Source organism: Stegostoma tigrinum, chromosome 19, assembly GCF_030684315.1.
Source record: "Stegostoma tigrinum isolate sSteTig4 chromosome 19, sSteTig4.hap1, whole genome shotgun sequence".
Taxonomy (NCBI): Eukaryota; Metazoa; Chordata; class Chondrichthyes; order Orectolobiformes; family Stegostomatidae; genus Stegostoma; species Stegostoma tigrinum.
In genome coordinates, this window is record NC_081372.1 from 22914308 (window position 1) to 22933133 (window position 18826).

Below are 18826 nucleotides of genomic sequence, written 5' to 3' on the forward strand. Positions count from 1 at the left end.
AGAAACAGTTGACTTCAAATTGTAATGTACATAGGAAACGGAGACTTGAGTAGCTTTGTGGGCAAATTATTTCCGCATTGGTACAGGCAGAATCCATTGTGTGACTGGGAGAAATTCTCATCTGGATAAATGAAGAAAAATAGATTACGAGGTAGAAAGAAGATTCTGATTGAGTTCCTGCATTAAGAAATATGAACGTTGCAGTTCTAGTTCCATTTTCAGTATGATTTGAATAGATCTGGATCAAAGCAAACTGATTACCCAAACCAAGATAACGAAGTGTGAAGCTGGACGAACATAGCAGGCCAAGCAGCATCTCAGGAGCACAAAAGCTGATGTTTCGGGCCTAGACCCTTCATTAGAGGTCTGATGAAGTGTCAAGGCCCGAAACATCAGCTTTTCTACTCCTGAGATGCTGCTTGGCCTGCTGTGTTCGTCCAGCTTCACACTTTGTTATCTTGGGTTCTCTGACATCTGCAGTTCCCGTTATCTCTGATTACCCAAACCAAATATTCTTTTAGCTGCCAGATATCATGGTTAAAATTGTATTGTCTTACCAATTGGAATTTTTCTAGTTTGCTTTTAAACAACATTACAGTAGTGATTATGTCATGAAGAAAGCATTATTTAGTGTTACTCACTATAAATATAACAACAGTCAAAGTTATCACACCTTCACTTATAAGTTTGAGGGTCTCAAGGAATGCATGTTTGTTGTAGACTGATGAAATGTATTGTCAGGTTTTGTTTGTCTTCACTTTCTTCCAAATATAAATTCAGTCAGTGCAGCTGAGAATAATCGAAAACCACAGAATTTCTCCAGAGAAAACCAAGGTGCTTCTTTGCCACTCGAAGGGGAACAGTCCAACAGCACTGTGCCAGTGACTGCAGCAATTAGTCCACTGATTACTGCAGCACACAAATGTGACATGGTCAGTGTTTTGGAATGGAAAGATGGCATTGCTACCTTACCTGGGAGCAATTTGAAGGTGAGTTTTCCTGATTGAACTCTACATTATGAAATATTCTTTCTTTTCTTCTTTTACAAAATATACTAAATAATAGATACAATCCGTCAAGCAAGTAGAGGTATGTTGTGTTACAGTACACTTTCCCTTTCTCCTGGTAATCATCTGATCTTTTTTCTTGACCTTTTTTGAGACAATGTCTCACATGAAGATGTTGTTGCTCGGTAATATCTCTCCCAGGTTTTGCGTGTTGTCTTGTTGGTATGTGGGCCTGTCTATGAGTGACTGAAGGCTGTACAACTGTATGGTCATCAATAAACTTGATCAAATTTGGTTAATGAGTTCACAGATTAGGACTTGCATTAGATAGAATGTTGATCTGAATATGAAGCAAAATGTGTATTTACTTTGCCTACCCGATATTTTTGCAATATTTCAAACTACCCAAATATGAGTTCCTCCAATTCACCAGAATGATGATTCTAGACTCTAAGGATTTAATTATAAACAGTAATTAAGCAAACAGGAATCCATGAAATTTAAAAGATTAAGTAGTGATTTGATCAAGCTTCCAAAAGATTAAGGGGATTCATTAGGACAAGTGGAAACTATTTCTACTGTTTAGGAAATCAAGGATGAGGAGACATAATTGAGGAGGTACAGCCTAACCTTTTAGGTGTAAAATTAAGGAACACTGCAATATCAGAAAGTAGAAGACATTTAGAACTGTTTGCCTCAAATGGTAATTGATCCCGGATCAATTGTTAAATGTAAATCTGAAATTGATAGTTTTTGTCTTAATTAAAGATATTATATTTGTCTTTGCTCATTAATGAGTGACACCAAGTAGTGGCCATGATTTCATTTAATGGCAATATTGTCCTGTTCCTACATTCTTGAGTTGCTGGCCCTGTAAAGATTCAATTTTAACTTGGTCTTCCATACTGCTTCTGCATCCTGGAGCATTGTGGACAACTTTAATCAGCTGTGTATTAAAATCTCAAGAAGTGTTCGGGATAATGATGTACTGATGTCTGTAGATTGGCTAGTTAGTTGCATTTGTACTTGAGGAAGAACATCACTGGATGGATGTTTCTGAACATTCAAACAAGTAACAAGAAGAACCTGCTCCTCCATTCAAAAAGATCATGGCTGATTGATGCTAACCTCAGAACTATATTGGCACATATCTCCAATAGGCTTTCATCTCCTTAGTAATCAAGAATCTATCCAAATCTATCTTAAAACTATTTAAAAAGTTTGCTTCCACTGCCTTTCGAGGAAGAGAATTCCAAAGGCTCGCAACTCGAAAAAAATGACCTCATCTCTGTTTTAAATCAGTGTTTCCTTTTTAAACTATGACTCCTAATTCTAGATTCTCCCACGACAGGAAGCATAATTTCAACATCCACTCAGGATTTTATATGCTTCAATTAAGTTATCTCTTACTTTTCTAAGCTCCAGAAATACAGGCTTAGCTTGTCTAGCTTCCCTCATAAAGCAATCTGCTTATTCCAGGTGTTGGTTTAATAAACCTTCTCTGAATTGCCTCCAACACATTAAAATTCTCCCGTACATACGGTAAGCAATGTGGTGCACAGTACTTCAGATATGGCTTTTCCCAGCTAACTAAAGCATAACCACCTTATTATTTCATTTAATTCCCATCGTAATAGAACATAACAGTCTACTGGTTTTGCTGAGTACTTTCTAGATCTGCACACTAACTTTCTGTGATTTATGCAATTGGACACCCAGATCTCTCTGCAACCTGCAACCCTCGTAATTTAGATAATATACTTTCAAAATGTAATTTCTCAAAATGTACAATTTCACACTTCCCCCCCATTGTACTCCATTTGCCATATTTGTGTCCACTTACTTAACCTGTCTATATGCTTTTCTAGGCTCCTTATGTCCTGTTCTGAAGAAGTGACATTGTGTAATTCAGGTCTGTACTTTCTGGAGTTTAGAAGAATGAGAGGCAATCCAATTCATGTGTATAAAATCCTAAAGGGATTGACAAAGTCAACATAGAAAGAATGTTTCCTCGTGTGGGGCAATCTAGAACAAGAGGTCGTCGTTTTAGAATAAGGGATAGCAGATTTAAAACAGAGATGAAGAGAAATTACTTCTCTCAAAGTGTCATGAATCTGTGGAATTCACTACCCCAGAGCGTGGTGGATGCTGGGACATTGAGTAAATGTAGGGAGGAAACAGATAGATTTTAATTAGTAATAGGTTGAAGGATTATGAGGAGCAAGCAGGAAAGTGGAGTTGAGGATGAGAAGAGATCAGATATGATCATATTAAATGTTGGACAGTCTTAATGGTCGGAATTGCCTACTCCAGCTCCGAGTTCTTACGCTCTTCACAACTCACTTTCCTACTTATCTTTTGTCATTAGCCAATTTAGCTCCCATACCTTCAGTCCCTTCATTTATATAAACTGTAAAGTGTTCGGGCTTCAGTATCAACTCCTGTGGTACAGCATTCGTGACATACTACCAGCCTGAAAAAGATCTTCTTATTCCTACTCTTTCCTTTCTGTTTGCAACCTAATCTACTATCAATGCCAATATATTACTCCCTGACATGAGCTTTTATTTTCTGTTATAAACTTTGCTCGGGTGCCTTGTTAAATGCGTTCTGCAAATCTAAATACGATACATCCACTGATTCTCCTTTACCTATAGTACAAGTTATTTCTTCAAAGGACCCCAATAAAGTAGGAAGACATAATTTCTTTTTGACAAAACCATATTGGTTCTGCATGAAACTGGAGAATTTCTCATGCAGGAGACGACCTGAAGAAGCAATAAAGTGGACTAAGTGTGAAATGTTGTTTTAGATAGGTCCTTATCAAATTCTGTTGCACAGAGCAGCCAAGAACCAAAGTCTGGAAGACAACTTTAACTGGTACTTTAACCCTTTTCCCTCTTTTTATTGAGCCTTCTCAAACCCTTTAGTTTGAGGGGAGCTTTGCTGACATTTCTGTTGCTAGTTTCTTGTAATACCCTGTGTTAGATCTGTAATGCCAGGAGGATGATGTAGGAGCTCAGAAATCTCCCTTTTTTTGTATTAAGACACCAGATAAAGATGTATTGAAGGCAAGTGCCTATTGGTATATCTCTGGGGCCTGTAAAGTCCTAAATATTGTAAACACAACAAAAACTTAGTATTTTTCTTTTTTCTATGCTTTGTACCTGGAGAATAAGTGCTGCCCAATGCAACATGTTTCTGAGATTTAGCCCCAAAGTGTATTATTAAGGTTTATCTCAGCCACTTTTGAAAATTAGTATATTTAATAGGCAAAGAAGAATAGCTTTGTCACACTTATCTTGCAGAGAATATACTATACAACATTGTCAGAAAACACTCCAGCTCTTTCCATGCCCTGTTTATGGAGTTGGTTGCAAAAACAAAACTGGTCTGTATTATTTTATATATTATTAATTACATTCTGAATCATAGTGCTACTGAAACTCTATAAAATGATTCCCAATAAGTTCCCATTTATTGACCTAAACTGTTTCCACCAGCAGAGGGAGAGGGTCAGTAACTAACAAGCACAGAGAGTGAGGGGTAGCAAGAACTTTCTTTTACACAGTGAATTGTTATCATCTGGAATGCACCACACGAAAGGGCGGTAGGAGATTCAACTGTAACTTTCAAAAGGGAGTTGGGTATGAACTTAGGAAGGAAAAGGTGTGGGTTATGGAGAAACAATAGAGGATTGAGACTAGAGATAATGGGAACTGCCGATGCTGGAGAATTCCAAGATAATAAAATGTGAGGCTGGATGAACACAGCAGGCCAAGCAGCATCTCAGGAGCACAAAAGCTGACGTTTCGGGCCTAGTACCTTCATCTCTGATGAAGGGTCTAGGCCCGAAACGTCAGCTTTTGTGCTCCTGAGATGCTGCTTGGCCTGCTGTGTTCATCCAGCCTTACATTTTATTACAGAGGATTGAGACTAATTGTGTGGCTCTTTCAAAGAGCACAGTACAATTGCACATACAGATAGTAAAAATCAGCTACATCCATCGAAGCGATCGTAGAAGAAGGGTCCAGATATGAAACATCAGCTTTCCTGCTCCTCTGATGCTGCCTGGCCTGCTGTGTTCATCCAGCTCCATGCCTTGTTACCTGAAACCAATATGTGTGCATTAATTGTGTGATATTTTTCTCTATGTCTTCGATTGGAATTAAATCAATAATCTAATTTTATTCTATTCAATAAATTTTTGAAGCCTAAACAAAATATAATTTTGGAAACTACTTTGATTTTCCTTTCATATCAGAGGGAATTAAATGGAACAAAATATTGCATCATTATATTGTTGAACTAATTCAATTTTTGCAGCTTTTAAGTGTCCCTGTTGCCTTCTTGGATAAGCATCAAATAATGTATTTGTTTATTTTTTCAGTTCCGATTGAATGAGTTCGGTGTCCTGGAGGTTATCGGCACAGAAGGTATTGTGACAGAGTCATTGTCAGAGGTGTCTGTAGACACCAAAACAAAAGCAGAGAGTGATGCTTGCAGTGAGGCTGGCTGGAACGCAACTTCTCTGAATGAATGTAAGATATTCCACTGGAAAATATATTGGTGCTTCCGGTTTCAGCTAAATGTCAATTTGCCATTGTACGCCATCTAAGTGCACAGTGCATTTAGAATTATTTTATGCTCCACATTTTTTGGAATTGTTCTTTAGTTAGCCCTTTCCAGACTCCTTTAGGTGGGAAATGAGAAAACAAAGACCTCTTTCTTAAATTTTCTTCATTTTGGTAAAGACAATGACACCGTTGCTAGCCTGCAGTTTCACATGATGGGGTCATCCAATATTTTTATCAGGTGTTACAAAGTGTGGAGCTGGATGAACACAGCAGGCCAAACAGCATCTCAGGAGCACAAAAGCTGACATTTTGGGCCGAGACCCTTCATCAGAGATTCTCTGATGAAGGGTCTAGGCCCGAAAGGCCAGCTTTTGTGCTCCTGAGATGCTGCTTGGCCTGCTGTGTTCATCGAGCTCCACACTTTGTCATCTTGGAATTCTCCAGCATCTGCAGTTCCCATTATCACTGATACATTTTAATGAGGTGTCGTTGTTTATGTTTGAGCTTCAACAGTGGACATAACAACTTTTTTTAAAATTCATTTCCTAGAAGTAGGCATTGTAGGCAAAGCCAGGAGTCATTGTTCATCCCTAATTGCCCAGAGGGCAGTCAAGAGTCAGTCACATTGCTGTGGGTCTGACTCACATGTATGCCAGATCCAGGAAAGATGGCTGTTTCCATCCCTAAAGGACATTTGTGAACCAATCGGCAATCGTTTCATGGACATCATTACACTCTTAATTCCATATTTTTATTGAATTCAAATTCCACCATCTTCTAGGTCCTCAGAGCATTAACTGGATGCCTGTATTAATAGTCTAGCGATAAGACCACTGTACCGTCACCTCCCCTAAATTATACCATAATGGTCAAATGAACATTTTAGCTGTGTCCAGTTCTACCTGTACTGAAATTGCATAATATGTAAATCTAGCCAGAGCCCTCAGAAAGAGATTTGGAGCACTGGGCATATTTTCCTATCCCCCGGGACACGGAGATCAATTGCAAGTGCTCAATATGTTTTCATGTCTAAAGACTCAGTTACCGAATGAATAGTTTAGCTGAACCAATTTGGCCTCATTTACCACAATAATGCTGAAAGGTCTGCCGTTGGAGAAGCCATACAGTCTAGAGTTAGTTTTAATTAAATTAAGTTATACCTGAATTATCAACTACCACATCTGTGAAAATAAACATTATTTTACACAAAAACAAAATAAAGAACTGCAGCTGCTGGAAATCTGAAATAAAAACAGAATTTCAGGAGAAACCGAGCAAGTCCACAGCATCTGTGGAGAGAAAGCCACGGGTTGAGGTGTGTCTACTTTAACGCCAGGAGTATCCGGAATAAGGTAGGTGAACTTGCAGCTTGGATAGGTACCTGGGACTTCGATGTTGTGGTCATTTCGGAGACATGGATAGAGCAGGGTCAGAAATGGATGTTGCAGGTTCCAGGGTTTAGATCTTTCATTAAGGTCAGGGAAGGTGGTAAAAGAGGGGGAGGTGTGGCTTTGTTAGTCAAGGACAGTATAACGGTGGCTGAAAGAACTTGTGATGAGGACTCGTCTACTGAGGTGGTATGGGCTGAGGTCAGAAACAGGAGAGGAGAGATAACACTGCTGGGAGTTTTTTTATAGGCCCCTGCAAAGTTCCAGGGATGTGGAGGAGTGGATCGGTAAAACTATTCTGGGCAGGAGTGAAAGGAACAGGGTGGTCATTATGGGAGACTTTAACTTACCTAACATTGACAGGAAATGCTATAACTCTAGTAGTCAGATGGTTCAGTTTTTGTCCAGTGTGTGCAGGAAGATTTCTTGACTCAGTGTGTCGAAGGGCCAACAAGAGGGGAGGCCACACTGGATCTGGTACTTGGCAATGAACCAGGCCAGGTGTTTGATTTAGTGGTAGGTGAGCACTTTGGAGAGAGTAACCATAATTCGGTTATGCTTACTTTAGCAATGGAAAGGGATAGGAACATGCCACAGGGCAAGAGTTATAGATGGGGGAAGGGCAATTATATTGTGATTAGGCAAGACTTAGGAGGCATAGAATGGGTTAGCAAAATGCAGGGGATGGGGACAGTTGAAATGTGGACCTGGTTTAAGGAACAGATATTGCGTGTCCTTGATAGGTATGTCCCTGTCAGGCAAAGAGGAAGCGATAAGGCAAAGGAACCGTGGTTTACTAAAGAAATTGCCTCTTGTTAAGCAGAGGAGGGAGGCTTATGAGACGAGATGGTTCAGATGAGGCGATGGAGAGTTACAGATTACCGAGGAAGGATTTAAAGAGAGAGTTAAGAAGAGCAAGGAGGGGACATGAACTGACATTGGCAGGTACAATAAAGAAGAACCCTAAAGCTTTCTATAGGTTTGTGAGGAATAAGAGGACGACTAGGGTAGGAATAGGGCCAGTCAGAGACAGAGTGGGAAATTGTGTGTGGACCCTGTGGAGATCGGAGAGGTGCTAAATGATTTCTCATCTGTTTTCACTGAGGAACAGGAGAATGTCGTAGAAGAGATGACTGAGTTATGGGCTACTAGAATTGAAAGGATTAAGGTTAGTAAGGAGGAGGTGTTATCAATTCCAGAAGGTGTGAAGGTAGATAAATCCCCTGGGCCAGATGGGATTTTTACGAAGATTGTCTGGGAAGCTAGGGAGGAGGTGGCGGAGCCTTTGACCTTGATCTTTGAGTGCTCATTGTCTACAGGTTTAGTACCAGAGGACTGAAGGATTGCAAATGTTGTGCCCATGTTCACAAAGTAGTGATGACCCAGGTAATTGTAGACCTGTGAACCTTACGTCTGTTGTAGGAAAAATTTTGGAAAGGATTTTAAGAGATAGGATTTATAATCATCTAGCAAGCAACAATTTGATTGAAGATAGTCAGCATGGATTGATCAAGGGCAAGTTGTGTCTCACAAACCTCATTGAGTTTTTTGAGAAGGTGACCAAGCATGTGGATAAGGGAAGGGCAGTTGATGTGGTGTATATGGACTTCAGTAAAGCCTTTGATAAGGTTCCACATGGTAGGCTGTTGGAGAAAATAGAGGCACGGGATTGAGGGAGGTTTAGCAGTTTGGATTAGAAACTGGTTTTCTGTAAGAAGGCAACGAGTGGTGGTTGATGGAAAATATTCAGCCTGGAGTCAGATCACTCGTAGTGTGCCTCAAGGATCTGTTTTGGGACCACTTCTGTTTGTCATTTTTATAAATGACTGGGACGCAGGCACAGGTGGATGGGTTAGTAAGTTTGCAGATGACACTAAAGTCGGTGGAGTGGTGGACAGTGTGGAAGAATGTTGCAGGAAGACTTGGATAAACTGCAGAATTGGGCTGAAAGGTGGCAAACGGAGTTTAATATGGATAAATGTGAGGTGATTCACTTTGGGAGGAATAATAGGAAGGCAAAATAACGGGTCAGTGGAAAGATTCTGGGTAGTGTAGATGTGCAGAGGGAACTTGGTGTCCATGTACATAGGTCCCTGAAAGTTGCCCCCCAGGTTGATAGTACTGTTAAGAAGGCTTTACGGTGTGTTAGATTTTATTGGTAGAGGGATTGAGTTCCGGAGCTGCTGTGTCATGCTGCAACTGTACAAAACGCTAGTGTGGCCTCATTTGGACTATTGCGTGCAGTTCTGGTCGCCCCATTACAGGAAGGATGTGGAAGCATTGGAAAAGGTGCAGAGGAGATTTCCAGGATGTTGCCTGGTCTGGAGCGCAGGCCCTATGAAAAAAGGCTGAGGGACTTGGGTCTGTTCTCATTGGAGAGAAGGAGGCTAAGAGGGGATTTAATAGAGACATACAAGATGATCAGAGGATTAGATAGGGTGGACGGTGAGAGTCTTTTTCCTAGGTTGATGACTTCAGCTTGTACAGGGGGGCATAGCTACAAATTTAGGGGTGATAGATTTAAGACAGATGTGAGAGGCAGGTTCTTTACTCAATGGTAAGGGCGTAAAACGCCCTATGTGCCAATGTAGTTAACACAGCCCCATTAGGGGCATTTAAACAGTCCTTGGATATGCATATGGATGATGATGGTATAGTGTAGGAGAAGGGCTTAGATTAGTTCATAGGTCGCAACATCGAGGGCCGAAGGGCCTGTTCTGCGCTGTATTGTTCTATGTTCTATGTTCTATGTTCTTAACACTTAAGGGATAATAAGAAGTGCCAGTGCTGTAGTCAGAGATAACACAGTGAGGAGCTGGAGGAGCACAGCAGACCAGGCAACAACGGAGGAGCAGGAAAGTTGACGTTTTAGGTCAGGACCCTTCTTCAGATTTCTGAAGAAGGGTCCTGACCCAAAACATCAACTTAGCATTTTGGGTCCAGTTCTGAAGAAGAGTCGATTATCAGTTTACATGCAAAACCAATTAGGTCAGTGCATTGACAGCAAAAAAGAGGGGAAAGTAGGTAGAAAGGGAGGGGACCATTGGTGAGACCAGCATGTATTGCCCAGTCCCAATTGCTTTTGAATGGAATGGCTTGCTGGGCTATTTCAGAGGGCACTTAAGAGACAAGCACATTGTATGAATCCAGAATCACATGAGGACCAGACCAGATATGTCAACAGATTTCCTTCGTAAAGGCCATTAGTGAACAAAAAAGATTTTTAGAGCAATAATAAATGGTTACATAATCATTATTAAGCCACATTTAATTCCAGATTGTCATTGAATTCAAATTTCACCATCTGGATTCAAAGCTGCATCCCCAGACATTGTCAGTTCTGGATTACCAGTCAGTGATATTACCACTATTCTGCCATTTCCCCATTGCTATACTTCAGGATATATTTTGGTGGTAAGATGTACATTTGTGCCCGTTTTTTTTCATTGTGAGCTCTTATGGAGATTTCTTCTGTATGCTTCGACAAAGCTTTAAATCTGTTGCGAAAGAATGAACTCACAATGTTGCTATAAGCAGTAGACAAAGACAGCATCTTTTGTTGTGAAGATTGGTGACGGGAGCAGGATGACGAGAAAGAAAACTAAATCTGTTTCTAATTTAGAAATTTGTTTTTAAAATGTCTATTCATTAAATATTCAGTGAAGAGCTCATAACTAATTGGAATCATGTCGTTTTTAAAATGATGTAACATTACATTTCTACCTAATCAGAAAAGCTTTCATAATTACTTTTGTGATGATGCTGTCACTTTAAAAAGCGTTTTTTTTCTGAAAAGAGGTTATAAAAGCAGAGGTGCCGAAGAGTCTACAAAGTTTAACAGTTTAACAATGGAAGGGGAGGGTTTTTTGCCAGTTTTTATCTAGTTTGTTTTTAGCTGTAGCAGTCACAAGCTGTTTGAGTCCATTTGAGTTGCAAGTTTCAGGACAGGACTCCTGGCTAATTTTCTCTGAACTCTGTCTCTGGATGTTGTTCCCTTCCACCTACAAGAATCGTGTTTGAATTTATCTTTTGCCAAGAGGTGTGTTTATGTGATGTTAGCATTATTGGAACAGTTAATTAAAGTTTTTGTATTGAGTATTCAGTTAAATTTTCCAATGGCTAATTTATTCTAAATTCCGCTTTTTCTTTATTCGTGTTTCACTTGTAGTGTTTAAATAAATTTTGTTTTACTTAAAGCCAAATGGTTGCATCAGTTGCAACACACCTAGAACATCCAATTCATATCAGCAATTAAAATAAGAAAAAGTTAGGGTCTAGGCTACTTTCCTAAAATATTTTGAGGGGATCCGGCCTGGTCTAGAACACTTTTAAATGCATAGTTATGTTAACAGGTTTCAAGTTAATTAGTTACCTGATTCTAGTTAAAGGAATATACCATTCTGGTTCCGTAATGATGATAATGAAACTGATATTTGTAGATATTTTATCTGCCTGAAAGCCTGTCAAGGTAAATCATTTGTTATTTTGTTTCTTTAAAGGAGGCAACCATTCTTATTAGTTATTAAACATCTTGACAGTAAATTATTGGTGAAGTGTTAGTAGATAATGTGGAGAACCATGTATATGTACATAATTCGCATAAGTTCCTGATGCTTCTCTCTGATATCGAAGATTGTCATGTAGCAAAATTTTTATGTGAGGGACACAGGAGAAATTTTTATAGCCTGCATTAAATCAAAACCCTGTGAACAGCATGATATTATTTACAGTTTGGTACATGGCTATGAGGTTATTATTTATGCCATTTTTAAAAATGTTCTCAAGAGGTGTGGGGGTGCCTAATTGCTTAGAGAAAGTAGCGGCGGGATGCCTTCTTGAGTTGCTGCAATCTATCACAGCAGGTATGCCCACACTGCCGTCAGGAAGATAGATCTGGGCTTTGATTACATGATATTGCAGGATCAAAACTGTAGTTTCAAATCAGCATTGTGTGTCGCTTGAGAGAAAACTAGTGGCGCTGGTACACTCACCCATCTCCTTCCCTTATCATTCTAGATGGTAGTGATTGTGGGTTTCAGATGTGCTTTTGAAGGAATTTTCATTAGTTGCTGCAGTGCAGAATGTACGTAGTATGTGTATACATTGCTGCCACTGTGCACTGATGGTTAAGGGAATAACATTTAAGATGTCAATGGACGTCCGATTAAGTGACTGCTGTGTCAGGAATGGTGATGAAGGATTATGTATGTTATTGTTTGGGAACTTGGGTTCTAAGGTGGAGAAGTGATGATTTAATTTTGATCTTTATTTTGATATTGTGTATATTAAAGAGGAAAGTCTGTATATTTTGTTTAATTTTAAGCTTATTCTGTGAATGGTGTTGGAGGTCGGGGTTCTCAAGTTTGTTGATATGTATGTTTTTAATGAAAGTTTGCAGCTTTGAAATAGACCTTGATTTGAACAGTTCAGTATATTTTGAAACAAGTGTAGAAGAGAAAATAAATGGCTGTTGTTAGTGTATCACATGGAGATAGACAGAACTGTCCAGAAGGATAGAGTGTGTGCACGTTTGATCAGAATGGAAACATGCTGCACACTGAGCAGTTTCCAGAATGTCAAGGTTGGGAAAAAAGTTCTGATTAGTCCTATTTGCTAGCATTTGGCCCAATTCTCTCTAAACCCTTCCTATTCATATACTCTTCCAGATACCTTTTTAACTGCTGTAATTGTACTCTCCTCCAGCACTTTCTCAAGCATCTTGTTCTATAAATGCACCACGCTCTGCATGTAAAAGTTACCACTCAGGTCCTTTTTAAATCTTTCCCCTCTCACCTTAAACCTATGCCCTCTCGTTTTGAACTCCCCCACCCTAGGAAAAAGACCTTGGCTATTCACCCTATCCATGCCCCTCATAATTTTATAAAACCTCTATAAAGTTGCCCCTAAGTCTGCAATGCTCCAGGGAAGAAAACCTCAGCCTATTCAGCCTCTCCCTGTAACTTAAACCCTCTAGTCCTGGCAATATCCTAGTAAATCTTTTCTGCACCCTCTCAAGTTTTGGATATACTGTTTTGGATACTGTTGGTGGGGACGACTTACCAAGGGTAAGCCATAGGGTACAGGCCTCTGGCACAGAGTCTGTCCCTGTTGCTCAGTAGAGAAGGGGGGAGAAGAGGAGAGCATTAGTCATTGGGGACTCCATAGTTAGGGGGACAGATAGGAGATTCTGTGGGAATGAGAGAGACTTGTGGTTGGTGTGTTGCCTCCAGGTGCCAGGGTCCATCGTATTTTCAGGATCCTTTAGGGGGGACAGGGGTGGCGAGCATTCCCAAGTCATGGTCCACATAGGTACCAACGACAAAGGTTGGAGAAGGGATGGGGATGTTAGGCCAAAATTCACAGAGCCAGGGTGGAAACTTAGAGCTAGAACAAGCAGAGTTGTTATCTCTGGCTTGTTACCCATGCCATGTGTTAGCGAGTCGAGGAATAGGGAGAGAGAGCAGTTGAGAGCTGCAGAGATGTGCAGGAGGGAGGGATTCAGATACTTCGATAATTGGGGCTCATTATGGGGTAGGTGGGACCTCTACAAACGGGATGGTCTGCACCTGAACCAGAGGGGCACCAATATCCTGGGGGGAAAATTTGCTAATACTCTCCGGGAAGGCTTAAACTAATTCAGCAGGGGGATGGGAACCTGAATTGTAGCTCCAGTGTACAGGAGGTTGAGAGTAGTGAGATCATGAATAAGGTTTCAAGGTCGCAGGAGTGTACCGGCAGGCAGGAAGGTGGTTTGAAGTGTGTCTACTTCAACACCAGCAGCATCCGGAATAAGGTGTGTGAACTTGCAGCATGGGTTGGTACCCGGGACGTCGATGTCGTGGCCATTTTGGAGACATGGATAGAGCAGGGACAGGAATGGTTGTTGCAGGATCCGCGGTTTAGATGTTTCAGTAAGACCAGGGAAGGTGGTAAAAGAGGGGGAGGTGTGGCATTGTTGGTCAAGGACAGTATCGCGGTGGCAGAAAGGACATTTGATGAGGACTTGTCTACTGAGGTAGTATGGCTGAGGTGAGAAACAGGAAAGGAGTGTTCACCCTGTTGGGAGTTTTCTACAGGCCTCTGAAAAGTTCCAGAGATGTAGGGGAAAGGATTGCAAAGATGATTAAGGACAGGAGCGAAAGTAACAGGGTAGTTGTTATGGGGGACTTTAACTTTCCAAATATTGACTGGAAATGCTATAGTTTGAGTACTTTAGATGGGTCAGTTTTTGTTCAATGTGTGCAGGAGGGTTTCCTGACACAGTATGTAGATAGACCAACAAGCAACGTGGCAACATTGGATTTGGTACTGGGTAATGAACCAGGCCATGTGTTAGATTTGGAGGTAGGAGAGCACTTTGGTGATAGTGACCACAATTTGGTTACGTTTACTTTAGTGATGGAACGGGATAGATATATTCCGCAGGGCAAGAGTTATAGCTGGGGGAAAGGCAATTATGAGGCGATTAGGCAAGATTTAGGATGCACAGGATGGGGAAGGAAACTGCAGGGGCTGGACACAATTGAAATGTGGAGCTTGTTCAAGGAGCAGCTATTGTGTGCCCTTGATAAGTATGTACCTGTCAGGCAGGGCAGAAGTGGCCGAGCGAGGGAACCATGGTTTACTAAAGAAGTTGAATCTCTTGTCAAGAGGAAGAAGGAGGCTTATGTAAAGGTGAGGCGTGAAGGCTCAGTTAGGGCGCTTGAGAGTTACAAGTTAGCCAGGAAGGACCTAAAGAGAGAGCTAAGAAGAGGCAGGAGGGGACATGAGAAGTCTTTGGCAGGTATAATCAAGCTTTCCATAGGTATGTCAGGAATAAATGAATGACTAGAGTAAGATTAGGCCCAGTCAAGGACAGTAGTGGGAAGTTGTGCCTGGAGTCTGAAGAGATAGGAGAGGCGCTAAACACTTTTTATCAGTATTCACACGGGAAAAAGACAATGTTGTCGAGGAGAATACTGAGATTCAGGCTATTAAACTAGAAGGGATTGAGGTTCATAAGGAGGAGGTGTCAGCAATTCTGGAAAGTGTGAAAATAGATAAATCCCCTGAGCTGGATGGGATTTATCCTAGGATTTGCAGGGAAGCTAGGAAGGAGATTGCAGAGCCCTTGGCTTTGATCTTTATGTCATCATTGTCTACACGAATAGTGCCAGAAGACTGGAGGATAGCAAATGTTGTCCCCTTGTTCAAGAATTGGAGTAGAGACAACCCTGGTAATTATAGGCCAGTGAGCCTTACTTCGGTTGTGGGTAAAGTGTCGGAAAGGATTATAAGAGATAGGATTTATCATCATCTAGAAAGGAATAACTTGATTAGGGATAGTCAACACAGTTTTGTGAAGGGTAGGTCGTGCCTCACAAACCTTACTGAGTCCTTTGAGAAGGTGACCAAACAGCTGGAAGAGGGTAAAGCAGTTGATGTGGTGTAAATGGATTTCAGTAAAGCGTTTGATAAGGTTCCCCACGGTAGGCTATTGCAGAAAATACAGAGGCTTGGGATTGAGTGTGATTTCGTGGTTTGGATCGGAAATTGGCTTGCTGAAAGAAGACAGAGGGTGGTGGTTGATGCAAAATGTTCATCCTGGAGTTCAGTTACCAGTGGTGTACCGCAAGGATCTGTTTTGGGGCCACTGCTGTTTGTCATTTTTATAAATGACCTGGATGAGGGCGTAGAAGGATGGGTTAGTAAATTTGCAGATGACACGAAAGTTGGTGGAGTTGTAGATAGTGCCGGAGGATGTTGCATGTTACAGAGGGACATAGATAAGTTGCAGAGCTGGGCTGAGAGGTGGCAAATGGAGTTTAATGTGGAAAAGTGTGAGGTGATTCACTTTGGAAGGAGTAACAGGAATACAGAGTACTGGGCTAATGGTAAGATTTTTGGATGAGCAGAGAGATCTCTCGGTGTCTATGTGCATAGATCCCTGAAAGTTGCCACCCAGGTTGATAGGGTTTTTAATAAGGCGTACAGTGTGTTAGGTTTTACTGGTAGAGTGATTGAGTTTCGGAGCCATGAGGTTGTGTTGCAGCTGTACAAAACACTGGTGTGGCCGCATTTAGAGTTCTGGTCGCCTCATTATAGGAAGGAAGTGGAAGCTTTGGAAAGGGTGCAGAGGAGATTTACCAGGATGTTGCCTGGTATAGAGGGAAGGTCTTATGAGGAAAGGTTGAGTGACTTGAGGCTATTTTAATTAGCGAGAAGAAGGTTAAGAGTTGACTCAATCGAGACATACAAGATGATTAGAGGATTAGATAGGGTGGACACCTTTATACATTTTTCCTTGGCTGGTGATGACTAGCACGAGGGTACATAGCTTTAAATTGAGGGGTGATAGATATAGGACAGATGTCAGAGGTAGGTTCTTTACTCAGAAAGTAGTAAGGGTTTGGAATGCCCTGCCTGCAACAATAGTAGACTTGCCAATTTTAAGGGCATTTTAATGGTCATTGGCTAAACATATGGATGATAATGGGATAGTGTAGGTTAGACGGGCTTCAGATTGGTTTCACAGGTCAGTGCAACAACAAGGGCCGAAGGGCCTGTACAGCGCTGTAATGTTCTATGTTCTATGTTCTAAGTTTAATAACATTCTTTCAATAGAAGGGCACCCAGAACTGTTGCAGCATTCTAAACTCAAATGTTGTGACTAATGAAGGCAAGCGTGCCGAACACCTTCTTCACTGCCATGTCGAGCTGCAACTCCACAGTGCACTGCTCCCTTGTGTCTCTTTGTTTGGCAAAGGGCCCTACCATTAAGTGTATAAGTCCTGCCCTGCTTTACCTTATCAAAATGCAACATCTCACATTTATCTAATTTAAACTCAATCTGCCAATTCTTGGCCCATTGGTCCACATGATTAAGGTCCTGTTGTACTCTGAGATAATCTTTTTCATTGTCCATTACACCACCTATTTTGGTATCATCTGCAAACATCTTAACCATACCTCCTATATTCACATGCAAATCATTTGTATTAATGATGAAAAGCTGTGGATGCAGCACCAATCGTTGCGGCACATAGCTGGTCACAGGCTTCCAGTCTGAAAAGCAACCCTGTACCACAGCCCTCTGTCTCCTACCTTCAAACAAATTTTGTATCCAGTTTGCTAGCTCTCACAGGATCCCAAGTGATCTTACCTTACTGATCGGTCTACCACATGGAACCATGTCAAACGCCTTGCTAAAATCCATATAGACAATGTTTCCTGCTCTACTTGCATCAATTTTCTTCGGCATCTCTTCAAAAAACTCAAGTCAAGTTAGTGAGACATAATTTCCCATGCACATCTTTCCAAGTGCATGTAAATCCTGACCCTTAGAATTCCCTCCTCCAAGATACTCACCACTGACGTAAGGCTCACTGGTCTATTGTTCCCTGGCTTTTCCTCACAGACTTTCTTAAATAATGGTATTACATCTGCCAACCTCCAGTCTTCCAGCACCTCACCTGTGGCTGTTGATGGTACAAATATCTCAGCAAGGGGCCCAATAATTTCTTCTCTAGCTTTCCACAACATTCTGGGAAACAACCAATCAGGTCACAGGGACTTATCTACCTTTATGCATCTTAAGACCTCCAGCCCATCCTCGTCTGTAATACGAACTTCAAGCCAGCACCATTTATTTACCCAAGCCCCCCAGCTTTCATATCTTTCTCCACAGTAAATACTGAAGTGAAATATTTGTTTAGTATCTTGCCCATTTCCTGGGGTTTTACACAGCCACAGCCATGTTGATCTTTAAGGGGTCATTATCTGTCTCTAATTACTGTTCTGCTTTTAATGGACGCTTGAACCTCTCCCGTTTTTAACTCCCGAGTCTCATGCACATCCCACGAACCTGCTATCTTACTGAAATAGATGGAAGGAGACAATTAAGCCATGCTGAGCTACAGCTAGTCTCTTGCACCGAAGTAATTTGCTATGGTTGCTTTGTAAAAGTAACTTTGAGGTTCAGGTGTCACAATCAAAACATAATTCGCATACATTTAAGGAGGCCGCTGATTAGTCAGATTTATGTTATGCTGTCTGACAAAAGGCAGATGGAAATACAACGTTAAGTCTATTTTAACAGAGCCTTGTTCAGTTCTTGATGTGTGGCATCAGTCAAAATCTGCATTGTGGTTTCAAGGAATTAAGGGTTAACGAAGGAGGATTCAGTAGAGAAGATCACTGATTTGTGGATATTTCAAGATTTACATTTTCCATTTGAATATATTGCATCTACTGCCTTTTATAAAAATGCCTCAGATTCTGCAACAACTGAACTCCTCAGCCAACTTGGCTCAGGATGGAAAATAAATACTAGCAATGTCCACATCAGATGAATGAATTAAAAAAAAACTAAATTTACTAAGACATATTAGAACATTTTTTAAATTTAACCTTACATACAGTACAACATTTATCACAGGATATATACATGCTGTTTTTATATCCTTTAGAAGCAATGTATCAGGGAAAATGTACCTGGAACATTGTCTTCCTGTAATACTGTATGCGATTGGTTGATGTTTTTCTCTTTCTTGCCTACTACCACAACAGTGACACAATAATTTAACACCTAATCACACATTTTTATCATTGTTTAAACGCATCGTAAAGATAAAATACAAAAGGCAAAATAATTAACTAATCAAACAGGAGCAACATTCTATTTTGGTATTTCTGAAATATTCTGATACTTTTCTAGACAGAAAAGTGTCATTGAATATGTGTCCTTACATTTAAACTCTTGCTGTTACATTCATTTTAGTGATGATTCACATGTCCACGGGTTTTTTTATTTAATCCCAAAGCTTTTAGAACTGGCCTTCCCAAGTGCCATTCAATTTGCTAGCAAGATATGATC

General features: G+C 40.8%; 1 protein-coding gene across 6 annotated transcripts in view; it reads left to right on the forward strand.

Annotated features, from left to right (window-relative positions):
* l3mbtl1 (L3MBTL histone methyl-lysine binding protein 1) overlaps positions 1 to 18826 on the forward strand; it is an 82510-nt gene that overhangs the window by 5801 nt on the left and 57883 nt on the right. For 5 of the 6 annotated variants that reach the window (XM_048550211.2, XM_048550212.2, XM_059652772.1 and 2 more), the window contains exons 3-4: positions 781 to 989; positions 5398 to 5548. In XM_048550211.2, coding sequence (XP_048406168.1) covers positions 781 to 989; positions 5398 to 5548 — 360 coding nt within the window. The remainder of the gene's footprint in view (positions 1 to 780; positions 990 to 5397; positions 5549 to 18826) is intronic. The other variant, XM_048550216.2, reaches the window with a different exon arrangement.